This window comes from Molothrus aeneus, chromosome 9 (assembly GCF_037042795.1).
Source record: "Molothrus aeneus isolate 106 chromosome 9, BPBGC_Maene_1.0, whole genome shotgun sequence".
Classification (NCBI taxonomy): Eukaryota; Metazoa; Chordata; class Aves; order Passeriformes; family Icteridae; genus Molothrus; species Molothrus aeneus.
In genome coordinates, this window is record NC_089654.1 from 29,281,555 (window position 1) to 29,307,917 (window position 26,363).

Genomic DNA, 26,363 nt, shown 5'->3' on the forward strand with positions numbered 1-26,363 from the left:
GTTCCTGACATTACAGGCAGCACCTGGCACGGGAACAAGCCAGTAATTGATTGGAAAGAAAGCTCCTCTTGGATTAGAAAGCAGGGACACCTTCCTGCTTGCAAAGGAGGGAATTCACCTCAGAGCCCTGGGGCAAGACAAGCTGATGGCTGATAAGCAAAGGTGGCTGAGAAAAGACCATGGAAGGAAACAGAATCAGCTCTGTCAGAATGAGCTGTAAATGCAGAGTATCTGCTGAGCTGTGAGGGGTGAAAGCACAGCACAGAATCTGCTATAAGAAAACAAAAAAACAAATTCAAGTCCAGGCACCCAGTCTGTGTATGTCAGCTTCCCAAACAGCCATTCCCTAGGATGCTAAGGATCACACTCCCCCTCCTTCACTGTTGCCCTCTGTGGTTCACTGACTCTTTCAGATCAGCACATCTTTTCAAGCAACACTTCCTTGGTGAACACTTGATTTCTGAAAGGAAGCACTAGGGCACGTTTTACCTGTCTGTGAAGCCAGGGAATTGTCCTGTTGCATGGGAAGCTTTTTGCCAGGTGCATTTGCAGAGCTGGGGAATGAGCTGGGACTGCTCTTCAGGGGCTGAGAGGTTTGGTTTCTCTGATTGATCACTCCATGACTGGGGGAACCTGCCAAGATAAAAGAAAAGAAAGGACACAAGTGCACAAGGTGTGCTGTCAGTCTGAGCTGAACTGCCTGCAGCACTGGGATGTTCTTTTTGAGCAACACTGAGGCCTGGCACAGCAATCCAACAGCTGCACCTCCTGATCCATATAGAACACAATACTCCTCTGTTCCTGCTGCCTGCAGCTCTTGTCAGTACAAAGTTATGGCAACTGTATATGGTCAGCTTTGCTGAGATGTTCTTTCAAGAAACACACAATGAATAAACTGATTAGGATCAGAGCAGATGCTTTAAAAATGCTGTTTGCCACCTGGCTGGATCCAAAATCCCAACTGCATCACAAATCCCCTGGTACCTGCCTTCTACAAAAGCCCTGCACTCACAGCGATTCCAAGCATAACTCAGGACACTACACAAAGCCCTTTCCATGCCTGGGCAGGGGCACAGCAGCTCCCTGCAATGAGAAATGAGTCTCTGCTCTGAAGGCTGACTGCCAGCTGCCCTCCTGCCCCAGCCTGAGGTGAGGTGGTGCTGGGCAGGCAAGGCCATGCTTTGGAGCTGCCCAAGGCAGGTGTGTTTATTTCCCTGGCTCAGTGATGCCAGCTTGGCAAGCACGTGGCTGCAAGTCAGTTTTGGGAGCTGCAGGGTATGGTCAGTCCTGGTGAGGGGACCCTGCTGCCAGCATTTCAAAATGGCACAGTTTGGGCCAGTGCTGCACCTCCTTCCACAGGGCTCATGTGTGTTCCCAGCCAGCTGTGCCTGCCTAGGCCAGGCATCACCAGTGCCACCAGACACACAGAGCCCACAGGAAAGGACTGCAAGGAACACAGAGAACCCACCCCCTCCCCAGTGCCCTTCATTAAGGGCACATCCTTTGAGGGGCTTGAGCAAACAGCTCATTAAGCATCATGTGCTCAGCCTCTTGTGCTGCTTTTTGCAGATCATCACTCACTGCTGAGGACAAAGGTGGAGGTTTTTGTTGTTTACCAATAGTTAAATCAGATCTGATTTTAAGTATATTCTGAAAAAGAAACCTGGTTTCACCCTGTGATCCAAAGTGGTTTATTTACTACAGTCTACTAAAATAAATAATGTAAAGAAACTAATGCAGTGAGCCATCCACAGATTTTAATGAAGGGTGGTAGCTGCCAGTACACACATAAACAGAAAGCAAGCACTTAAACTGATCTGTCATGTATTTCATTTAGTATCTCTACATCTAAAGTTGCACAGATGCTGGCTTTTCCCTTGTTATAAATATTCTGAGTTTCAGTATCCAGAGAAGCTTTCCCTTAGCACACTTGGTTCCAAGTTATCTAGCAGGTGCAGGGGCTACTGTCTTCACTTGCATTAGCTGAAAAGCCTCCAGAGAGCTGAGAAAATAGGGAAGTTGGTATTCCTTTTCCAATCTATGAATAGAAATTGGGGGAAGAACATGAGATTTACTGGTTTTAAGAACAGAAAGGACAGAGGGAATATTAAATAACTGCCTATCGAAGTCCTTCAGAAAGGCAATACAGTTTCTCCACAGAAGACACACACACTCTTCTTTACTTACAGGGATTCTTAAATTAAGAGGTTTCACTTTTTCCCAATCTATTTGGTGTATTTAAAATACTTTTATATAACTCTTCTGGAATCAATTCTGTATCTGCAAATAGCACCTAACTTAAAATCCAAGTTTGGCTGCAAATTAGCTTTTTTTTTTTTAAATTAATGAGCAGGAACAGATTAATAATCCAAGAAGGAGAGCATCCCAAGAGCACTCTGACTGTATCTTTTACCTTCTGGGGAGAGATCAGCAGTTTTCATGAAACTTGGTGCAGAGCTTTTGAAGATCTTTGTTCTTTCTCCACCCACAACCACTTCAGGCCCAAGCAGGGAGACGAGGACAGCCAGGCTGTGCAGGGTTATGGCCACGATGGAGTCACTGGTGTCCCTCAGGCCCAGCAACACCTGCACCAACAACACACAATGTCAGCCCAGCACAAAACTCTGCTTTTGCACTGCCTGCCTCCTCAAGTGCTACTTGTGCAGCACATCTCATTTCTAATCCCCTGCAGCTCTCAGTAGAGACTGGATGTTGTTTCATAGCATAAAATCAGCCTTCCACTTTGTGCTACCAATTAAGTAGGGTGGCTGATGGGTGAATGGGGCTCTGAGCAACCTGGTCTAGTGGCAGGTGTCCCTGCCCATGGCAGGGTTAGGTTAGATTAGATTAGATGGTCCTTAAAGTCCCTTCCAACCCAAACCATTCCGTGATTCTGTGAAGTCCCATATGTTGGGGAAGATGAAACAGGAAAGCCTTATAAATATGATTGCCTGGCAAAAGATTTTGGGAATATGGAAACTATAAGCAAGATTGAAATGAAAGCAAGCTTTGAGATCCCTCAGTTACTGAACAACTGGAAAACAATGGCATGGCCTGCTGAAGGTGATCCCCTTTTGATGAAACAACACCCTCTGCTTGCAGACAGGCCCAAGGGTCAGAGCAGACCCTGCTGGCTTGGCAGAAGGGCTCCAAAGAGGAGTTTTGGGGTTTAAAATGTAACACAGTATGGTAATGTAATGATTCTTACAGCTGTATGTAAATGCTATAGGATCTGTATCTTGTACTAGATTGGTTAGTGAGAAATAGAATATTCAACACAGAAGAAGATTTATGGTATTGTAACAGGAACTTCACTCTCTTTTACTCTTTTGCTCTCTCTCATCCTCTTTACCATGCTCTTGCCTTCTCTCTCTCCCACTCTCTTTACCTCTCTCTCCCTCTCTGGGGCCTGCTCTGAGCTGTGGCTGGCATCTCCCAGCAGGGCCCTGTACCCAGGCCCTTTGCAATAACCCACAAGTTCCACGGCCTGGCTGCAGAGATCTCTGCTCTCCATCCATCCTGACCGTGCTACCCCTATATTCCAGCACGCAGCAGCCCTGAGTGCTGTCCCTAACCTGGGGCAGTATGATGTTCTTCAGCTCCTCCCGAGAGAACAGCTCGGCGTAGGCGTGGATGTGAGACAGCAGCACCATCCTCACGTGCTCCTCGTGCACCTCAAAGAGCTTCAGCAGCACAGGGATCACGTGGGCCTGGAACAGGGCTGGTGACAGCAGGCAGCTGGTCTGGCTCTCCCCACTTTGCTCTAGGGAACAGAGGGGAGGGTGGGAAAAGGCTGCTTCACCCAGCAGAGACAGCTCACCCAGCAGCTACTGAGTGGTGACACAGGATCATTGCTAATTCTCCTCCCAGCACCAGCACAGCAGTGCAAAGGAGGAGGCACAGATAACTGTCCTGTCCAGTTCTGTCTCTTACAGCATTTGTTCTGCTTAGGGAAACACCACTATTCCCTTGATCCAGTGAAACAACTGCTCTGAATTCATTCCAAACTTGTCAGGAATAATTGTGATGAGGAAGTATTTAAAGGTCACCTTTCTTTGGGCCCAGCAGATGAGGAAGAAAACTCTTGACAGCTACAGGTTCTGCAAACACGAGCTGATTGAGCAGGAGAGGCACCAGCCGTGATGCTATCAGCTCCTCTGACAATCCAGCCACCCTGTCCAGCAGGAATCTGCATTCCAGGAAACAGCAATTAGTATCAAGGCAGCCTTCCATGCATTTATGCCTGTTTCCCTTGGGATCATTTTCCCCTTTTTGTGTCTGACTCATGCAGAGTCAGTGTCCCACTGCAGCCTTTTCCTCTGTCTGCATTCTGACCTACAGAGAGAAGCCTCTGCTCCTGCCTGAGGCAAAGATAGCACAGCCCAGGAGCCAGAACCACATCCTGTAACACCCCACACCTGGATCATGGGCTGGCACAAGCACATCCAGCTGGCACACGAAGCTGCTGGGGCATCAAACTGCCTCTGAGCTGCTGGCATCTGTCAAGAGCTACAGTCAAAACTGCAGCAGAGAGCTCTCCTCTCACTCCTCACCCTGGTCCATTGCAAGGATTTTCCTGCTGCTTTGGAAAAGGCTGTTCTACCTACCACACAAGGGAAGTTTCCCTTGCACAAAGGGAATCCCCTTTTGAAACCACTTCCATCTAAGGAGGCCAACAGATTGGGTTTATCAGAGCTTAATTTTGTGCTTTAATTTTTTTTTTTAATTTAACTGCTCCTGTCTATCAGATTTTAATTTTTAAAATATTAATTATCAGTTACTGCTGTCTCTCTATGCTTGAAGGAGACCAAGAGAAGGGTGCACATGCTGGGAAGGCCCCTCTGCCTGATGGAAGGGCAGCACTCCCCTGTCTTTAGGCAAAGTGTTCATCCCCTCCCTCAGTAAACACTGGTGACACAGAGCTAGTGAGAAACACTCTGAATGTTCCTGCTAAGGATCCCCATTCTCCTCTTACTTCTCCACTTAAACCTCAAACTAATTAAAAATAACTGATGTATAAAATAAGCAGGAAAACAGCCCTGCTTATAAAAGAACACCAAGGCTTTTTTATATGGAAAAGAAAAAATCAGCTTCTCCCCTTTTCAGGCCTAGATAATGCCATGATTACACAGGAAATTCCCTGACAGAAAAATTCCTGGGGACCACAACAGTGAGATTTACTGCAAGATGTTCCACTACTGCAGCTGAGACATCCATTACAGGCAACAGCTTTACTCTTGACTCCACATGATTAATTCACCCAGCAAGTCTTACTGCAAACTCTCTCACTGGCAGCTGCATCCCTCTGGAGGCTGGGGAGCATCAGGATGATGCTCAGCAGGGACTGCTCCTCCCAACCACCAAACCAGTCACAGGGAATTGGGAAATGAGAGCTGGAGAGGTTCCTCTTTGATAAGGGCTCTCACTTTGGCTGGAGTACCCAGAGTATTACAGAGTGACCAAGGTTCTGCCAAAGCCACCAAATCTGCCACCTGAGGAAGCACCTCTGGCCAGGAGCCTTCCCAGGTGCCCCCACAATCCATTTGTAGAAGTGTGCTTTATCATTCTGAAATGAGAAGTTTCCACATTACAGTTCCTTCACTTACTTGAAAAATTCAGTTTTCTCCTCCTCAGACTTTAGCGTTAAGGTCTTCAGAAAATTCACAACTTCCAGAAAATCATTCCTAAGCACAAAAGCAAAAGCTGTCAAGTGTAATCCTTATTGATGCTTAAACCACCCACTGTGAAGAGACTGAAACCCCCCACCACTCTTTTAGCAGAGAGAAGAGACAGAGGGACCCAAGCCAAATGCTGCTGGATCAAGAGTGCCAGCAAGGCGGTGACAGCTGAAGGCTGCTGCTCAGCACCTCTCTGGGAGGGCTGGGAACATCTTCCTCATTCAAGGAGCCTCTTTGTCAAGGATCCCTGATTAAGTCTGCACTCCCATCCCATCTTCAAAGCAGCATCAAGACCAAGAGAGGCCTGATATTCCTGTCCTTACCTGAAGAACTCGTGAGACAAGAGGCTGGACAGTGGTGGGCGACACTTTGGGTCTGGATTCAGCAGTGTACAGTGCAAGGTTTGCTGAAAGCTGGAGAGAATATCTGCTGAAACTGAAATCCAGAGCACCTACTGTTAGATTCCTCTCTCCACACTGAACAAGATACATTCAGGACTCCTCCACCCCAGACAAAAACTTATTTTTAGCAAAAGTGCCAAAGGAAGGGGAAAGTAGCATTTCCATTTCCCTTCCTAACCTGCCTGGCTACTGGGCCTCCAAGGAGTGCTACTGTTCTCCCAAGAAACTTCCTGCTGCCTCTCTGCTGAAGTGACAGCCCCTGCTCAGCTGTGGCTCTCAAGACCCCCCTGCCACATCCATAACCCTTGGCAGGACCAGAGCAGGTTTGGGAGTGCTCGTGTCACGTGGGCTGGTGACCTCCAGCCACACCTGACCACGTCCCCACAGGAAAAGGGGAACACAGGAAAAAAGCCTGCAAGCAAGGAAAAACACTGGCCACTGAGCCCACAGCACTGCTGCCAGCTGCAGAGCAAGGTGGAACCTTCAACCACACCAGGAGTGAACCACAGGGCTTGTCAGCAGCAAAATAAACCAGTGTCATTCTCACCCTGACCATGGAGAACTGTCAGGAGATTCTCAACTGTTGTCCCAAATGCGTAGGCGTCCCTCGCATGCCCGTAGCTGCTGGGCAGCATTTTGAAGTCTGCAGACTGAAAACAAAACAAAACACAAAAAAAACCCCAGCAAGGCAGGAGCTTATGAAATATGTGGTGTTTTCCATAAGTCTTTATTCCCACCCCCCACCATATGCACTCTCTAATTCTTTTTATAGCACCAAAGCTCCACTGTGTACCCTACAAGTAGAATATTATGCTAAAAAAACCTCCACTGGGGAATTTATAACCCAAAGGAGCAACTCCATCATGATGAAACAACTCCCTGATGAATGCAAGCAGTCAACAGCTTTCAGCATTTCTATGGAAACAGGCAGTAATTAGAGAGCAGAAGCTGCTCCTTCAGCACAGGCTGCTCCAAGGATTCTCAATGGCTGGGAAGTGACTGACAGGTAGGAAAAAGCCTGTGCTGAGAGTTACACAACCACAGGACCACAGTGATTTGGGCAATCTCAGCAACTACTCTGATTTTTGCAAAACTTTGGTGATTTAGAAGCAACACAAAGCATTTGAAAAGTAGCATTACCTGTGCCCAACACCATTCCCAAAGGAGGGATGGGACAGAGGAGGGACAAAAGGAAACCTCAGATAATATCCAAGAGCCACTTCCACACCATTTAGGCACGAGGAAATACAACATGAATGTAAAAACACTTCCTGCCCACCAGGTTTTTCTTTGCTGGGAGCAGGGAGCCCCTTGAGCTGTCACTCACCATCTCCTCGCAGGGGATGCACGACTGGTCTCGCACCGACCTCACGTGACAGAGGAACTGCAAGGACAAGAGGGGGCCATGAGCTGATCCCTGTCCCCTCAGAGCCAAGGGGGGCCATGAGCTGATCCCTGTCCCCTCAGAGCCAAGGGGGGCCATGAGCTGATCCCTGTCCCCTCAGAGCCAAGGGGGGGCCATGAGCTGATCCCTGTCCCCTCAGAGCCAAAGGGAGCCATGAGCTGATCCCTGTCCCCTCAGAGCCAAGAGGGGCCATGAGCTGATCCCTGTCCCCTCAGAGCCAACAGGGGGCCATGAGCTGATCCCTGTCCCCTCAGTGCCAAGGGGGGGCCATGAGCTGATCCCTGTCCCCTCAGTGCCAAAAGGGGGCCATGAGCTGATCCCTGTCCCCTCAGTGCCAAAAGGGGGCCATGAGCTGATCCCTGTCCCCTCAGTGCCAAAAGAGGGCCATGAGCTGATCCCTGTCCCCTCAGTGCCAAGAGGGGCGATGAGCTGATCCCTGTCCCCTCAGAGCCAAGGGGGGGCCATGAGCTGATCCCTGTCCCCAGTGCCAAAAGGGGGCCATGAGCTGATCCCTGTCCCCTCAGTGCCAAGAGGGGGCCATGAGCTGATCCCTGTCCCCTCAGCGCCAACAGGGGGCCATGAGCTGATCCCTGTCCCCTCAGAGCCAAAAGGGAGCCATGAGCTGATCCCTGTCCCCTCAGAGCCAAGAGGGGCCATGAGCTGATCCCTGTCCCCTCAGAGCCAAAAGGGAGCCATGAGCTGATCCCTGTCCCCTCAGCGCCAAGAGGGGGCCATGAGCTGATCCCTGTCCCCTCAGTGCCAAGAGGGGCCATGAGCTGATCCCTGTCCCCTCAGAGCCAAGAGGGGGCCATGAGTTTCCTCCCTGCCCCTCAGTGCCAAGCAGCTGTGCCCCTTCCCCTTCTGCTGGCACCCAGGGCAGGCTGTGCCTGACTCTGCACAGCAGGCAGCAGAAATCAAAACAGGAATTGTTCTTTCTGCTACCAAGCAGTGAAAATGCCACCAGCACAAGCTAAGAAGGCATTTACATTATTTTCCTTAATGTCTCATTTTAACCTGAATCCTCGTGCTCTTTTTTAATTTTTATATCAGTCCAGAAAGCAAAGATTTCTCACTCTCCAGCCAGCAGTGTCCCTTTGAAATGCAGCTGTGTTTTGGCTAATGGAGAATTAATTTGTGTGGACATTTTAGTTTATAGTAATGGTGTCCTCAGAGCAAAGTTCCAGGACAGAGCTGGAAGTGAGCCAACACATTTAATAGCAAATCCAGCTAAGTGGAAGGACTTGGGCCTTTCCCCCCACAGATGGCCAAATTCCACAGGCCAGGAATCCTCCCCTGAACATCCAGGGTGCACTTGGCTTGGCTTTTACCTCTGGGGTGGCTTCACTGAATTTACAGACTGTTTCCATTCCTCCCAGCTTCCAGTGCCCGTCCTCACTCACAAACACGGATGACAAACAGACGTTGTTATGAGTTAGGTTTCCCTAAAACATAAAAACCAAAAAAAAGGGTAACTGACTTGGGGGATAGATGAAGATGTTGAATCTTAATCAGCACTAATTAGGTACTGCAGGGGGCTGAGGGAAAGCTGCCAAAAAACCACACAGCTCCTCTGGGACTTTGTGGGTGACCAGCAGGTGCCAGGCAGGAGGGCCACGGTTTTAGAGCAGACAAAGCTCTAATTGTCACAGCCCCTGCAATGCAACTGTAAATCCAACTGTGAACACAAAACCCCAGAGCTACAGTCTGAGCTGGGATTTACCTGGGCAAACCCACAGTGCCCAGACAGGGCAGCAGTGACACAAACACCAAGGCCAAGCAATCCCAGTTCCCTAAAGCAAGAAGTACTACAAGCAGATCCATGAACTGAGAACTGCTTGCTCCCTCATTTCCAGAACATTTTCAATTACCCTTCCTCCTCCAAAGCAGGCAACTTTAGCAGTGTCAGCCTACAAGCACTGTGGGGCACATGTCTGTCCTTTTGGGAGGAACCAGCAGCGAGTCACCCAGACAAGGCCAGGTACAACACTGTCACATTTCCTCCATCTCCCAGCAGAGCCTGATGATGCTGCCAGGGCTACCTACCCTGTCATGGAGGAAGATGAGTGCCAGCAACACATCGTAGATGCCTGCACAGATTTCTGCAGCAGAGAGTGTCTCCAGGACCATCTCCAGGGGCTTCACCCGCTCTGTCACCAGGTGGATCCCGTTGGCTTCCACGGTGCAGGAGAGGAAGCGCAGGAGGCAAGGGTGGCGCAAGGTTTTCAGGTGCTTCAGGAACAAAGATGGGTCAGACCTCCTCTGAGGCAGCTCCTCCACGTGCACAGCTTAGTCCTGCCCCCTTAGCCATGCTTCCTCATGGAATTCACACAGCCCATCCCTGCTCCTCACCAAGCACCCTGCAAACTTCCTCGCTCAGACTGCAGAACTTGTTATAATGTAATGGAACAGAATCATAGAATGGTCTGGGGTGGAAGGACCTTAAAGACCATCTTGTTCCATCCCCCTCCAGTGGGCAGGGACACCTTCCACTATCCCAGATTGCTCCAAACCCTGCCCAGCCTGGCCTTGACACTTCCAGGGATCCAGGGGCAGCCACAGCTTCTCTGTGGGCAACCTGTGCCAGGGCCTCACCACCCCCACAGAGAAGAATTTCTTCCCCTATATCCAATCTAAACCTACTCTCTCTCTCAGTTTGAAGCCATTTCCCCTTGTCCTGTCACTACATGTTCTTGTCTCTCCATCTGTCTTGTAAGCTCCCTGCTGGCACTGGATGGAGAAAAATCTTACAAAGAATAAAAGCCTTACTCATAATAAATATGGCATTTTGGGTAGGATTCACCCAAGAAAGACCCTGACTTGCATCAGCAGGAGGAGGCAGCACCTTGCAAAGGCTGCCTGAACATTGCATTGTCTGAACACTGCTGCCCTCAGCATGCAGCACACAACGACCTCTGCAGCTGCCCCACGGCCAGGCTGGCTTCCACGTTCCTGCTGCCCTCACTCCCAAGGGTTGGACCCCATTAACCAATTCCCATCCTGCCAACAGGAGGAGGGGAGCTGTGCAGTGTGTCCCAGCCCAGGCAGTACCTTGGCAGCTTTGTTGACCTTGTCCTGGCTGTCCCTCTTGTACACGAAGACGGAGGCGCGTTTGCCATCCTGCAGCACGGCCGGGTGGATGCTGTGCCCGCTGGGCAGCGTCAGGGGCGGCTCCTCCAGGCTGTAGCTCTTCAAAGCACTGTTCTCCGAGCCCATCCCTTGCACAGCTGCCCTGCTCACCACAAACAGGCCCTGGCTGCAGGAGGATTTGCTTTGGGCAGGTTTAGTTCCAGCAGGTGCTGTCCAGGTCACGTTCAGAGCATTTTCTGCAAAGCAAGGAACAGACATGAAGAATCTCCTCCTGCCAGTATCTGTTGGGACCCAGGACATTGCTCTGGCTGCCCTGGGTGATGCCAGACCGTGGCAAGGGGCTCAGAGACCTTGGCACAGAGTCAAAGACACCTGTGCCTTTGATTTTAGCCCATGGAAACAATTACCAACTTTGTTGAAGATTTACAAGACACAAGAGTTTGAGTAGAATGATAGTGAATTTGTCATAGGGTGAAAAAGTAGAATTTTGGGGATTTAGAATGGGGGTTCAAGAGGCAAGATGGAGGAATCTGAGCATGTCCTCTCCTTCTTCTCCTTGTCCTCCATCTTCTGCTGTGGTGATGACACTTTTGGATTGGTTTAGAGTAGAGACAGACTGTCTAACAGAGGTGATAGGTATTGGAAAATTATTGTAAATAAAGCACAGGTAGTTCTTAGTATAAAAAGCTAACACCACCCCAGGGGCAGGGACTGTGCCACAACCCGACCTGCTGGACAGATCTCAGCAGGTCAGAGAAGGAATGTGACAGATAAGAGAAAATAAACAACCTTGAGAAGCAGAACTGAGGAACCTCAACTTCTTCTTCGGTCGTGGGGCTGGGAAAAAAAGACTCTTTAATACCTCAGGAGCCATTCCAGCAACACAAAACCTGAGAAGTATCCACCCTCCCCTTGAGTTTAAGGACAAGAATGAAATCCCCAAAGTCTACTTTGTAAAGGAAACCCAGTGTCCACAAAAGGTTTGGATCAACAGGAGCAGCTCTCAGCAGCGGGGCTTGGACTGCACTGGCACCTGTGTCAGCATCAGCAGCAGCTCTGACACAGAGCAGCACCCACAGCCCATCCCTGAGCTTGCTGACTGAGACCCACCAACAGCAGGATCCAGCAACACCCCCAGCCACACAGACACCCCCTCCAAGGGTTAAACTGACATGAAGCTCAGTCACCAGTTACAAAGTGTGACTGCCACTCCACAAGGAGCCCCTGGCCTTCTTACAAACACTGTTCCTCAACTCTCCAAGCCAGAGAAGAATTCAGGGAAGGAGGAAGGGTTACAAGCTGGATTTCAGGAGGTCACTTATAGCCAGGTACCCTCCAGGAGCATGTTTTCCCCCTTGATTACCTCCTCTCCATGTGACAAATATTCCTTCTGCCTGCCAACACTTCCTTCCTCCCACAGCCTGTCAGGAAGAGGCTGACACAGATTTCTGTGCCGTTTCCTCACACACAAAACCAGTAAAACAAACACACTGATTGCAGAGGCTTTTTTGGAAAACACTGACCCAGCACATGCTCTGTCATCAGGCTTGTGATCACAGGCCACGGGTGAGACCTGAACCTGTCTGCACACAGAAGTCAGCAAACCCTCCTCAGGAATCAGAGGGACAGAGCAAACCCTCACTTGTAAGGAAAAGTGGGGGAAGTTGCCCACCCCCAAGCTTTTCATTTTTTGCAACTGGAGAATTGCTTTATTGTGGTTGTTCCCAGGCATGACCTGAGGCTTCAGGGAGGCAGCAACACAGGAGTCTCCCAGCCTTCCAGCAGAGCTGTTCCACCCAAGCTGCTGCTCTGGCCCCTCACCTGTGTCTCCAGTTCGGTCTCCCAGGAGCCCTGAGGTCAGAAGTGCTCAGGGCCTTTGCAAAGAGCTGGTCTGTTACAGTTCCCTGGCTCCTTTAACCCTCCAGAGGGTGCCAAGTGAGGGTACAACAACCCCTGCAGCCTGAAATGGGGGGAAACAGGGGCTTTTAATCAATTCTGTGTCCTGATACACCCAGAATCTGAATTAACTACAGTGCTTGCAGCTTCCTCATTCTCTCCCCTCTGGTGTCAGGCAGGGATCTGCATCTTTTCAGCACTGATTCCTTAAAAGGGACCTTTAGGTCATAAAGGGAAAGTTATGGAAATCTAAACTGCAGCTTCCCTCTGTGTACAGAGGGGCTGACAGGTGAAAAGGAAACACAGTGCAGCAATAACACATGCCTGTAAACTGGATATTTCTTTAGTGAGCTCCCTGGCACAAAAGCATTCATGCTGCCCCCAGACAGAACATTCTCCTCTCCAGACAGAACCTGGGGGCTCTGTCCTGGCTGCCCCAGCTCATCCTCCTCACCTGTGTGCAAGGCACCAGCTGCTGCTCCTGGGCACAGCCAGTGCACTTCTCTGCATTCTGCTCTTCCCAGCTGGGCCTCATTTAGTTGTTCTACCTCAGTGATTTCTCACTCAGGACACCCGAAAGAATCTGGGCTCACCTGATGCCTCAGGTTCCTCCAAATACACGTGGACGTGTTTGTCTTCAGAGACACACACAGTTCAGGAACAGAACCACGGAATGGTCTGGGTTAGAAGGGATTTTAAAAACTCATCTCATTCCCTTCCACTATCCCAGGCTGCTCCAAGCTCCATCCAGCCTGGCTCTGAGCACTTCCAGGGATGTGGCAGCCACAGCTTCTCTGGGCAACCTGTGCCAGTGCCTCACCACCCTCACGAGGAAGAATTTCTTCCACACACCTCACCTAATTTTCCCCAGGTTCCATTTGCAGCCATTCCCACCTTGTCCTGCCACATTTCCTGATGAAGAGTTCCTCTCCAGCTTCCCTGGAGCCCCTTCAGATACTGGAAGGCTTCTATGAGGTCTCCAGGCAACCTCTTCCAGGCAGAACAACCCCGACTCTACCAGCCACAGGGGAGGTGCCCCAGTCCCCTTATCAACTTCATGGTCTCCTCTGGACTTGCTCCAACAGTTCCGTGTACTTCTCATGCTGAATACTGCAACACCAGAGTCATCCTCACGCCCGTGATGTAGCTGAGACCTGCTGTACCAACAGCCAGCTGCAAACACACCGCCCCTCTCCAGGGAACCTCCCCTCGGGATAAACAGGAGCAGCCTGTGGCACCCCGAGGTTTTTTTACCGCTCTTGAAACTCCAGCTGGCAAAAGCATCTGCAAAGGTCTGTGCCCAGGTGTGGCTCTCCGGAGCCAAAACAAACCATTACTCGCGCAACTATGAGTTAAGAGCATTAACCCTTTTGTATCTTATTTTCAACAGATTGTAAACGTGAATGTCAGATGTAATACAAAGAACACCCTAGAAGAGACAGGAGCCCGGCAGGGAAAGCCAGAGCGATTGGTAGTAAAGGACAATGTGGATTTACTACCAGAAAGAGGTGGAATTCCCATTTAGCTTCCCTGCGGAGTGAATGACAGCCGCATATTCACCTGAAACACACACAGCAGCTCACGGAAAGGCTGCTCCCGGCTTTCCAGGCGCCCTCCCAGGCCAGCAGAGCCCCCGGGAAGGGCTCTCAGCGGTGCCGGGCTTTTCTCCCGAAGGCAGAAGTGTCCCAGCGCGACACCCCCAAATGCCCGCCCCTGGGCGCCCCGCACACGGGCCCCTGGCAGGCAGGGGGGATCAGCAGCCCCCTGGGAAGGAAGCCCGGCTCCACCGCGCTCCCCCGAGGCCGGTCCGACCCCGGGCACCGGGCAGAGCGCGGTTAAAACATCCGGGAGCCGCGGAACAGCACAGCCAGAGCCGCCACTGCGGGAGCTTCGCCCGCTGCCCGCGGTCACAGCCCGGCCCGGAGGCGGCACCGCGTCCGCAGCGGGGCTGACAGGGCCCGGCCTGCCCGTCAGACCCCACGGCAGCCCTCACCCTCGGCCCACCCGTCCCCGCTCACCTGTCCCCGCCGGGCCGGGGCTCCGGTGCCGCTGGGCCCCGCCGCCCGCTCCGTCTGTCCGTCCGTCCGTCTGTCTGTCCTTCCGCCCGGCCGGCCCGGCAGCGCCGTCCGCCTCGCGCGCCCCCTGGCGCCCGGCGGCCGCAGCGCCCTCAGCGCGCGGGGGCGCGGCCCGCGGAGCGCCGGCCGCCATTTTGGGTGAGGGTGCGCCTCCCTCCGCGCTCCCTCGGGAGCGGGAGCCGCGGAACCGGCGGGGCTGGAGGAAACCTGTGAGGGGATGGAACAGTGCAGCGCCACTGGAACCGCTAAACCCCGCGCCGCGTCCGGACTCCTCCTAAACACCGCCGGGAATGGTGACTCCAGCACCCCCCTGAGCAGCCTGTTCCAATGCCTGACCGCCCTGACAGTGACTTTCATTTTTTTTTTCCTCGTATCTAAGCTGAACTCCCGTATCTCAGCTGAGCCATTTCCTCTCGTTCTCCCACTGCAGGCCCGGCAGAACAGACCGAGCTGCAGCCTCCCGTCAGGAGCTCCCTGAGCTCTTCCGAGCTCCACAGCCCCGCTCCCGCAGCCGCTCCTCTCAGGCTGTTCTGTCACGAGCCTCGTTGCCCCTCTTCATACACGCTGTTGCCCCATAATGTCCTCTTTAAAATAAATTTTTAAATAGCCTTGCCCTCCCCGTGCCCCACTCAGGCCCGGGCCGCAGGGTGGTCTGACACTGCGGCGTGAGGGGATCCATTTAATGCCATTAAATGTAATTGCTCTCGGCGCTGCGGCGTAAAGCGGCCCCGGGGAGAGATTTCACGTCAGTGTTTTGGACGGCGGAGCGAAGGTTGAAAGGAAGGGCTCCAGAGCGGTGGGAGGTCTGAGCTGTTCACACGCTATTTTCATATCGCCGGTGTTATTCCAGTTTCCTGCAGCGCCAGGACGTGAGGATGTGGTTTGCTCGGTCGCTCTGAACAGCAGCACAGCCCAGCCCCGTGGCCTCGTCTAGACGCGGGTTTAATGGCCAGGGCAGAGTGTTTAACACAGGTGGTCTGAGCTCTGCAAGCGCCTTGGCTTTCTGTAGTAACTCAACTCCACGAGTTTAACCTGTGCTGAGTCTTGTGCTGCCAAGTCCAGCACGAAGTGTGTAAAATGTGTTCTTTATGCTTTCCCTCTTCCATTTCTAGGGAAGCCTTCCACGGCTTGGACAGCACAGATGATCCCAGACACACAGCTCTGCTGGCCAGTGGCTCATCAATGCCAGAGTCCCTTCAGCACAGCTACAGCTCTGGATAGCAAAAGGGATTCCCTCAGATCCACAGCACAACTCTGCTCAACTGAGCCTCACCCGAGAGAGGATTTCTCCTGTGACTGTGCAGGGGAAGGGCTGTAAAGTGGCACATCAGGGTTAACATGGGGACACGGTGCTAGGAGGAGCCTGCTCCTCTGGCAGGATGTGCTGGTAGATGGATGATCTGGGGCTTTTTTAAAAAATGAAGAAATATAATGGGAGGAGCAGGGTACAGGAAAGTGAAATGGGTCACAGTATGTCGTACATCACACATTACAGGATAATATAATGCACACAGGAACAGAAACTAAGTAAAGTTCAGGTACATCACCTCTATCTGTCAAAGGCAGGAAAGATCCAGAGTCTTTGGCCCAAATGGGACATACACCTAAAAATATCCTGGCCCCAAAGTGCAAACGAAAAGAAACTGTGTAATGTTCACTAAGGTGGATATTAGTCACCAGTTTATTCAAGGGGCCAGGTGTGGATTTGTATGTCCTGTGTTTGTGGCAGGGCAAAGGCAGAAGGTCAGAAGACATGAATAACTGGAGGTAAAGATAAAAAATTCTTAATAAGCAACAACTGATTTCTACTCACAGCCCTTGGCTCCAGCTTCAGGCTGTGGTGTGATTCATGTGGCTGTCAGGAAGAAAAAGCAAACTTTGGCTGTTCTGCATCATTTCTGGTGTGTTTCCTTTCTGGGCTGTCTCTGTGGAGCAGCATTTTACCTTTACCTGCTTCTCCCGAGTGATCCTGCTGTCCCACACAGGCTGAAGTGGCACTGAGGGGTGTGCCCTGCTCAGGGCCCTGTCCCCAGGTGCTGCACAAAAACCCCAGCTGGGTTTCTGCCCCCACACTTCACCCTCTGCCTTTGCTAAGCACAGCCAGCATGGGCTCCTCCAGAGAACCACCCAGGGATTGGGATTAGGATTAGGGAGGTGTGAACCCCTCAAGGGCAGAGATGGAACCAGCAGGATTACAGAGCTCCTAGCAAGTCCCTCATCAGGACTGGAACTGATTCTTTAAGTCAGGGGGGCAAGAAAAGATTGGCATAGTGGAGAGAGAGGCAGCTGGTGACTGCAGAGGGGGATGGGGCCACAATCACTTCAGTGGAGTGGAGCACGTGAGGTCTGAAGGCACAGCTGGGGAGCACTGCCTTAGCATCCCAGAGTGGTTTGGGTTGGAAGGGACCTTCAAGCTCATCTCATTTCAACCCTGGGCACCTTCCTCTAGACCAGGCTGCTCCAAGCCTGTCCAGCCTGGCCTTGAGCACCCCCAGGGATGGGGCAGCCACAGCTCCAGCCTGCCCAGCTCACTGGGCAGCTCTCAGTAGAGCAGAGATGTTCCCAGCTCTCTGGGAAAGGCACAGCAACAAAGGCTGCCTTCTCCATGATGTCCCACTCCTGCATGGCCATGTGAATTACAACTACAGCACAGCAGCCTTTTGCCTCCAATGATATTTCTCAATTTCTTAATAAACAGAAGGGAGTTTTATTTTATGGGGCAGGGACCACAGCATATTTTTTCCAGCTCTGGAAAAGTCCATGTTTTCATTCAAGTGGCTGTCCAGACCAAGTGGCTGCAAGTACCACCTTGTGACTATGAAACTCATGCAGGGGAGTGCAGCCCTCCTCTGTCTCTGCAGCTCCTACACCTCCCTTGGCACCTCAGAGCTCTTTCAAAAGAAAACCCCACAACCTTTACCTGAAGGAAAAAATGAGCAGATCACAAGAGCTTCAAGGCAACATGAATTGCAGCAGCAGTCAGCTCAGGGTATTTCATGGGTTTTGAGGATGGCCACAGAAGGAATGGAGGCTGTTGTTCCTCTCAGCCTCTGGCCATGGTGAGTGGACAGTGAGTGCTGCACTACAGGAATTCCACTACAGAACCTGCCAGAGAGGCCCAGAATCTCCTGAATCTAAACAGAGCTTGTCCTGCTTATTCCAGAGGAAGATACATCTCGTTCCTGTTTCATTTAATCCAGAGTGGATACAATTAAACAGAATCAGGGCAGTCTGATTGCAGAATGAAATGCACATGTTGGACTGCAGACAGCTCCACAGCCCCCTGGTATCTGAGAGACCTTGAATCAGGTCCTCCATGAGCTCTCAGGGAGGAGAATATTTGTTTACTTTTGCTTTCCCCCAGCCTGTTGCCCTGGAAAGCTCCTAAGTACTGGTGTAGTACAAATAATAATTTAACACAAGATCTTAGGCGGCTGCATGGAGCAGATTGCTCCTAGAAATGAGCCTGTCCATCTGCACAAAGCCTCTCTAATAGCTACCAGACATAGGAGCTTCTCAGCCATTGCTTATTTCATTGTGCTGTTAACTTTACAGCCTCATTATATCTAAAACACTTGCCTAACCAAACTCATTAATTAATTAGCAGCAGGCTGGGAAAGAGGATACTCCTAGGATGGTTCAGGATTGCTGCTGTAGGGAAAGAAGAGAGGAGCTCCACAAAGCCTGGAAGAGAAACCAGAAAAAAGAGGACCAAAGTTGCAGAAGTTGCTAACAGAAAGCAGATCCCTCCTTGCCCTGTTCTGTGCAGTGTACAGTACCCAGGGACTGAATCTATAAAATACAGATAATTAAACAGCTCAGACTCTCCCATCTTCCTCTGACACCCACAGGAAACATGATATAGGAAATGTGAAAAGTCTATGTGCTCCTATCCTTTTTTTTTCCCTTTCTGGCTCAGGAACTGTAATTAAAGGGAAAATCAGCCTCTCTCCTGCCTTGGAAGTGCAGTGGCACAGCTGGTTTTCATCTTGGCGAGCAGGCTCTGTCCTCAGGCTACTAAGTGCTGAGTAATTTTTACCAAGCTCTGTTTGCAGATAAACGATGTTCTTTTCTTAGCTGCTGCCAGGCAAAGCTACAAATACTTGATCTTTTATTCATTTCCCATAAACTCCTAACATTGAATACTAAAATTGCAGCCAGAGATTTTTTTTCCACTGCCATTTATTCTCAGCATGGTCACAACTGGATTACAATTACAGACACCCACCCTTCACTGGAGCTCCATGGCAGCTCCTCGTTAACCTGAAGCTTCCAATTAAAGGCTCCTTCAGTTTCATTGATAGTTTGCATATACTCTGAGGACCCACTTCATTTTGGTTTTCCCCCAAAACACATTCCATGAGCAGGGCAACTGCTTTAAATAACTTCACACTAATTTCGGGAAAAGCCTGATGAGCGAGTGCCAGGCTCAAAGAATAGCCTGAGTGTGCAGTTTGGGGGATTTCTCTCACAGCAATAACTATAAAAATATCTGAAAAGCTTTTGACTGAACATGGCACAACCTCTGGGCAAATCCAGTGTGGACTCAGAACAAAGGAAATTATCTAGAAAGGTACAACACTGGAAACCTGTTTGAGTAGTTCAAGTTTTCTGCCATGTTTCTTACTGAGAGCTTACCTGTTCTAAGAAACTGTGCAAGAATTAGTTAAGAATGGTAAAGAAAATAATTTCAAAAACACTGCTTCATCTTGGCAACTCTTCTTCCACCTACCTCCAGTGAGTGAAGCCCTGAACAAGAAGCCAGCCCAGAGAGAAGGCTGAAAACTGCTATGAAATACCATGGCTAATTTTAGACTCATTTCCAGTCACGCAGTTGGAACACAGGGAGTAACGGTGCTTATAAAAGTACTTGCACACACTTTGTAAAGATAACACAGGGTTTCAAAACAATTTTTATTTCAAAGGTATTTTTGAAGTATAAGACTAAGAGTTTGTCAGATTCCTCAAACAATCCCATGCCTTTGAAGATCACCTTCCCAGCACAGACCCCAGTGTTATGGAATTACTAGTGACTGGTTTCTGTATGATCAGCCCCTGATGCAAGTCAACTTTCTGTTTAAGCCATAAAGGAGGGAGGAAGAAGGAGAAAAACAAATCTGCAAATCAACAGGCATTAACAAAAGAAAAAGGATGAGGTAGAGGTAACTTTTCTTTTAAAAAGTGAAAATTTGAACTGCTGCCTTGGTAGCTGTGGCAGAGAGGGCATTATCATCCCTTTCTGCTGTCTGTTACAGTGGGCATGCACAGCTGAAGAACAGCTTCAGCCTGAATTCAACATTTGCAGCTTATTTCAAAGCATGACACAAAACAATCACCACACTGCAAGTGCAGCATGAAAGGGTCCTGACCTGACTCTGCTGCTCACTGATGCCTGCTTAGATCCAGCTTAAACCCCAGAAACCAGCAGGACAGGATGGATTTGTGTTTCCAGATAGGAAAGCTGGGGTAAAGGCTCTGCTCTGGATTCTGAACCAAGGTACAATGTTTCTTGTTCTTGCTGGCCCTCGGGATGGATGTGGCTGTCTTCTCTCAGCCCACAGAGCTCTGTTTAAACACTAGGGTAAAGGTATTCTGCTGTGTAGTTTCTAATTTTAAGTGTTTTCAAGCATTTAAAATGGACTGTAAATGTCTGAAGCTCCAGGGGAGTGAATCTGTGCCATCTTTCCATTATTAAAGTGGTGACCCAGGAGTGGACTTCGATCCAAACTATGTGTCAGGGCAGTGCCAGGAGATGCTGGGGCTCAGTGCTGTTCTGTGACTCAAGTGTGAGAGGGAAACAGTCCATGTTAAACACGCTGCACATGGAGCACTCTTCTTAAGTGCCTTGTAAAACACTAAACATCACTTAGAAACACATTCACCACTGCTGACCACACAGGTTTTTCTATTTAATAGAAATTAAATTAGTAGCTTAATATACATAATGTGACACTTTCCAGTCCGGTAGTTTCCAATTCCCGCTTTCAAGTCGCAGTTACTGTACAAAAATAACAACAACAAAGAGCAACCCAAGACTAAACACTGTCACTAACACACTGGGCCCAGGAAGGCTAAGTTTACATGGAGCTACACATGCCAAAGGATACAGAGTGCTGGAGCCCGGGGTGCAGCATGCAGGAGCAGGCGGTGCTGCGGCCCTCACCGCGCCCCGTAGCCGTACAGGAAGGGCTCCTCTGGCCGGTAGCCGTAGGCGGTCGCGGGGCGCCCGGGACCCGCCGTGCTCGGAGCAAAGCCATCCACGGCAAGGCTGCAGAAACGAGAGAGAGAGAGAAACTGCACAGCTCTGTGTGCCATGGAAGGAACAGCAGAGCTGCTGGCTGCAGCTGCTCCTGCTGCTGCTGCCTGTTTGGGCTTACCTAAAACAGAGGGCACACAAAATAAACAGCAGTTCTGTTTGTTGAAGGGCCTTCAGGTACATTTAGGGCACACAAAGCCTCCCAGGGGCTACACCCAAAATGGACGACAGGTCAAGGATTTTCACACTTTTGTACGTTTAATCCCCAATATGGAAATGGACCAATCTTCCAATTACAGCTTCAGCTAATGAAGTCATTTACCCCAAGTTTGCTCCCCCCTAACTCACTTTTGGTTACATTTCTCAGGGCCTGAGGCAGTGAGGTGTCCTTGATAGCCAGGTCTGGAGAGAATTGTTGTGTCTGCCCAAAATGCCAGTAGTTAGCACTGTATATGGAGTTTAGAGCTATACACTAAAGAACTGCAGGATTGCAAATAGATGAAAATATACAAGCTAAAATCCTAAGACATGATGGTTTTGTGAGGGAACTTTGCCAGCTGTGTTCCCCTTCTGGACACCACTTCCCTGGTGGAAAACGAAATGCTGTGGAGACATCAGTGCAACTCCAGTCAGGGAAAGGCTTTCAGGTCCAAGAGGAATCCCAGGAGAGACCAAAGTCTTCTCTTCCCTCCTTTCTCAGATTTACTGGCCAAGCACTTTCTTCCCTGACTCAGTGTTTCCCTCTGTACATTACAGTTACCATGTCCTTCAGGCTTCTGGCAAAACCTGCTGTAAGCCTGCCCTGCACAGCACATCTGAAGAGTCTCTTTCCCTGCCTTCAGTCCATTTCTGAGGTACATGGAGAACACCAGCTAAAAGAGAGAATATCTGATGAAAGATGGTGCTTCTGGTGGGATACAAGAGTGGCAGCCAAATGGCAGAAGGAATTAAACACATACTGAAAAGCTATGTACTAATGAGACAGAGTAATTATTTTTGCATGTAAAACAGCATCTTTTACACCTAAAAAGTCCCACAACAATGAGTTAGATACTAAAACACAAGAACTGCATAGGGAAAAGTGGCACATATTTCATGCTCAGCAATAACTCATGCAGGAGGTAGAGAAAAACGAGCATTGCCCAAGACACTGGACTGCTGCCTATTCAGAGCTATGTCACTTCTTAGCTTCCCCTTCAGTAGGGGACAAATGGAAAAGGATCCTGATTTATTGTCTGACTAAAGATGCATTGAAAGGAGCCAAACTTCCCCTGTGAAGACTGTCAAAACACAAAGCAAAGTGCTTTTGGAGTGGGGAAAAGCTGAACCTCATTACTGCCAATTATCCATATGGAACATGGGTTATGCAAGAGCCAAGGCTGGGAAAGAACGACCCCTGCAGAAGATGTACAATGGGTGGGCCCCAGGCCCTGGCTCTGCAAGAAGCTGGCACAGCTGAATTGCTTGGGCTGAAAGGGCTCAGCTGCATGGGGGGGACCACGTCCATCTCTGTCCTCACAAAGGCACTTTCCTTGGATTGTATCTCAGTGAGGCCCTAGAAAAGGATCCCTAGTGCCTGGTTTCTCAGAAAAGGAGCTCACTCATGGGATATCCTGATAGTCAGATGAAGATGGAAGGTCTGAGGCTGAGATTTGTCCTCTGAGATGATGGAAGGGGCACAATCAATAGCCAAGCTACAGAGAAAAAAAAAAATCACTGTTTTACTTGATGTATCTTGAGAAATGCTGTGAGCTGAAAGTGCTTTGCATTTCCACATCTGCCTGTGTGTATCTGAACTGGCAACACCCATCTCCTCACTGCTGCAGAGCCCTCAGCCCCACCCTGCAGGCTGACCAGCCTTTCAGCACAGCAGAGAGCAGCAGAGTGGCCCTGGTGTATCCTGCAGCGGTGCAAAGCTCTGTGAATGCATTCCTCTCACCACCCATTCCTGCCTGTATCCACTCCAAAGCCCTCTTACCCTTTTCCAAGCCCATTAGGAAATGAGCTGGTGACCTCTGAGGCACCTTCCCCAGATGCCTCCTTTGTACCTTGCCAACAACAGCTTTCTCATTATCGGGCCTGAAGCTTTGAAAGACTCCTGAAAGAGGGGATTAAGAGAAATCCTGTTACTTTGTGTTTATCTCTCATCTCCAGAAACCCCAAACCCAGCGGTCACCTCAGCCAGCCCCTGCCTCTCCTGTGTCACTGCTTTCAGTGTGCAAAGGCACAGACAGACAGACAGACAGAGCTCACCCAGGCTGCCCTGGGCTGCAGTGTCTCCATATCAGGCCCAAAGCTCTTGTGAACAAGCCAGCCAGGACAAGCATGAAGCTGACCACTTTGTTTGGCAGTTCAGAAAACAAACCATTGAACAAACTTCTATAAACCAATGCCAACTCCTTCAGGGTTCTTTCAGTACTGTCAGTGCCACGAGTTAACAATGTACTAAAAGGAGGCACAGTGGGAATTGGGAGTGCAGGGTCTGGGTCTGCTGTGCTTCTACAAATTCCCAGAGACACCAGAGATGTTCCATTGCAGAAAAGCAGGACCCTGTCTACCTTTAAACTTAGGAGTTTCATTGCTTTCCTCCAAAGATCCTTAAAACATTTACAGCTGATTTCTAATGAAGAGCTATTTTAACAGAAAATGCTTTTCTGGGTTTAGCTTTCCATGATGTTTTCTGTGACTGTAACAATGTTAGTTGTGGGTAAGTTGGTACAACAGGGCCTTTTTGCATTCCTGCCAACCACTGCACAGCTCATTCTGGAATGATGCTCAGGTGACTGAGGAGGCTGTGGCTGCCCAGGGCTGCTGACTGCAAGTGAGGCTTGCAGCAACCGTGCCCAGGCTCACAGCAGTGCCCTCCTCAGGTCCCTGTGGCAAAGGGACACATCAGAAACAGGAGCCTGGAACGTGTCCTGAACTCCTTGGTACAGCCCAAGCTGAGCCAGCACGGGCTCTCGGGGCGAGGTGTAATAACGGCCTGAGCCACGCGGTGGCAACGGGCCTCTATCCCTGCAGGCTGAGCTCTCCCAGCCACTTCCAGCTCAGGAATCCTCACTCAAAGAGCTTCTAAATGTATTTAAACTGATAACGAGAGCAGGGAAAATATGGTTTCAATCACATTCTCAACAAATCAGGTTTTTAATATCTTTTTTATAAATGTGTAAGTAATTAGGTAAAGATCCCTAGAGTTTAAACTTTGAGGAGTATCAGTTATTTCCAAATGGTTCAGACATATGTTAGTGTCCTGAAGAAAACTGGAAGAGATGGATCAGCTGATAACTGCTTTGGACAGTCAAAAAAAAACACCCCTCAAAAACCCAAGAACAACCACAGAAAATCACATTAAAACACCTTGATCAAATCACTACTCCCTCCTATCGAAATCTTTCCCTGAAGTAAATGAAGTCTTGACCATGCTTGAAAAGAACTGGCCTCATTTTTGCACATTAGTGCTCTTGAAGCATAGCAGCTTTGCCTGCTGGATTGTTTGCACTGGCAGCCTGCAGCACGGAGCTGTGGGAGCTGAAGGAAGGGTCCTGAGCCCAGGAGGTGACACAGGGTGGGACAACCACAGAGCCAGCACAGGCCTGGAGAGAGAGAGCCCGGCTCGCTCCCGAGGCTGCCAGGCCAAGGGCACAACCCACCGAGGTGAGGATGGATTTAAAAACAAGTCCTGATGAATCCCTGCCCCTTCTGCCAAGAACAGCACAAGGGGAGAGCCAGCAGAGATGGCAGCTCCGTGGCTGTAAACACTTGCTGGATAACAACTGGCCTGAGATCATGATCTGTGCCATGTGTGCTCAGATTTATACCAGCAATCAACCTCAAGACTTGCTCCTAGGAAAAACATTGTTGGCTTTATGCTACAGCATCTACCAGCAAATTCAGTGCAAGCAGCAAGCTTGTCTCCCATAATAATGATACTTTATTTGACTCAGTCCTCACAGGGATTTATTATTCTTGCTGGGATGCTAATATAGCTGTAGAGGTTACGCAGGAGAGGAAAATCACCGAGAAAGGGACACATAATTGTCCATTGGGGCAGCAACACTCATGCCTGAGTTGGTGTTTTTCCTCCCAGTGCTCACTGGTGTGTACCTGGGCAGCCAGAAGTGCATGCAGCCCTGCAGCTGCAGGCTCAGCTGCAGTCACTGCAGGCAGCCCTGGCTCACAGCACAGCCCTGCTCTTGTGCAGAGCTCAGCCCCACGCCTGGGGCTCATGGAGTTAACCAGTGAGCAGCCCAGCTAATTACTGTGTACTGCTAACCTCAGTTGCTGGTTCATTTTGAGACCCTTTAAAATATGAACTGTGTATTTTACCCCTATGCACTCTCTTAATGATTTGTTTTTTTTAGACTGAAATCACTTCCAGCCATCAGTTATACTCGAGGTCTCTACACATGCACTTCTCCAAGCACAAATATTTCTTTTTCCTATTGGTCTGCCAGCCCCTGTCAGAGCAAATTTCACTTTAAACTAAATGCTGTGATACTTAAAACCTCTTGGATTACTCAGGCTGCTAGTGTGATCTATGACCTTCCCCAAATGACAGCTGAACTTTCCAATTTGCTTGTACTGCTAGGGAACTGAGGAACACATGCTGAAGAGGAAAACGTTCCTGATGTGCATGAGTGAGGAGAGATTTCTGAACAGCCCTGCTTATTGGTGATTCAGAGCATCCAAATTAATATAGCCATGTAGGATCTTAGGTGCCCTGACAGAATTCAAGGTGTAAAGAGCAGTTTGTGTCCTGTCTCCCAGCAGGAAATGGCAGCCAGCATCCTGCTGCATCCACAAACCCCTTCTGAGCTAGACAGGCTTTGGACCAGACAGAATCCATGGAGGTGTGGAAGGCTCAGCAGGCTCCCACAGGGAGCACTCCATGGGAAATCCTCTGCTGGGGTGTCTGTGCTGCTCCCCAGGGCAGGGTATCAGGAGAGGCTGGGCTGGGTAATTAACAGCTGGCTAATTAACACCAGGGTGCAGAGTGACCATGGCACTGCACACCCCCACCCTGTCCACAGCAGTGCTCACACTGGGACCAGTGCTGCTGCTGACAGGGGCTCAAACCACAGCCTAATTCCCAGGTACTAATTCCACCAGCAGGGCCTCAGAAAGAGAAGTCCAGCATCACTGGGGAGATTCTTGGTCAAAAGTAAACACCTGAAATCCAACTGAAAGCCCCCAGCAGGATCCATGGATCTTGGAGTGGTCGCAGCAGGAAGCAGTGCCTGGGAAGCAGGTCTGAAGCAGTTTGGCACACTTTGTACCAGACTGTCACTGCCTGTGCAAGTGACAGTGGCTCCAGAAAAGCCTTTGAGGGTGAAATACCAGTTTAGGAACTCACACTTTAGAGACAAAATTTCATTTGTTTCTGCCCAAAATTAAGGCACCCTGGAATCACTGCCCCCTGAAAATGAACTGCAAGCTAAACACAGAGCGCTTCCGCCAGAGCCAAGATTTTACCTCTAATTCCTTTCATTCCAAACTTTTTCTAAAACCCAAGATACAAGATTTATAAGCTTATTAAAAATAAAATCTATTTTTTTAATCTATAGA

At 49.8% G+C, this 26,363-nt stretch overlaps 2 protein-coding genes across 4 annotated transcripts in view; both read right to left on the minus strand.

Moving 5' to 3' along the window:
- Positions 1-14,569, minus strand: part of SCYL3 (SCY1 like pseudokinase 3) — a 17,229-nt gene extending 2,660 nt beyond the window's left edge. Inside the window, exons 1-12 of the mRNA XM_066555230.1 lie at positions 14,486-14,569; positions 10,533-10,807; positions 9,528-9,713; positions 8,813-8,926; positions 7,407-7,463; positions 6,627-6,729; positions 6,002-6,113; positions 5,607-5,684; positions 4,050-4,189; positions 3,576-3,763; positions 2,414-2,585; positions 490-633 (exon numbers count right to left, since the gene is read on the minus strand). Of these exons, the coding sequence (XP_066411327.1) occupies positions 490-633; positions 2,414-2,585; positions 3,576-3,763; positions 4,050-4,189; positions 5,607-5,684; positions 6,002-6,113; positions 6,627-6,729; positions 7,407-7,463; positions 8,813-8,926; positions 9,528-9,713; positions 10,533-10,697 (1,459 nt within the window). The 5' untranslated portion in view covers positions 10,698-10,807; positions 14,486-14,569. The remainder of the gene's footprint in view (positions 1-489; positions 634-2,413; positions 2,586-3,575; positions 3,764-4,049; positions 4,190-5,606; positions 5,685-6,001; positions 6,114-6,626; positions 6,730-7,406; positions 7,464-8,812; positions 8,927-9,527; positions 9,714-10,532; positions 10,808-14,485) is intronic.
- Positions 14,570-20,430: 5,861 nt separating this feature from the next.
- The window catches only part of KIFAP3 (kinesin associated protein 3), a 68,441-nt gene continuing 62,508 nt past the window's right edge, over positions 20,431-26,363 (minus strand). For 2 of the 3 annotated variants that reach the window (XM_066555195.1, XM_066555194.1), the window contains exon 20: positions 20,431-20,810. In XM_066555195.1, coding sequence (XP_066411292.1) covers positions 20,702-20,810 — 109 coding nt within the window. In that variant the 3' untranslated portion in view covers positions 20,431-20,701. The remainder of the gene's footprint in view (positions 20,811-26,363) is intronic. The other variant, XM_066555196.1, reaches the window with a different exon arrangement.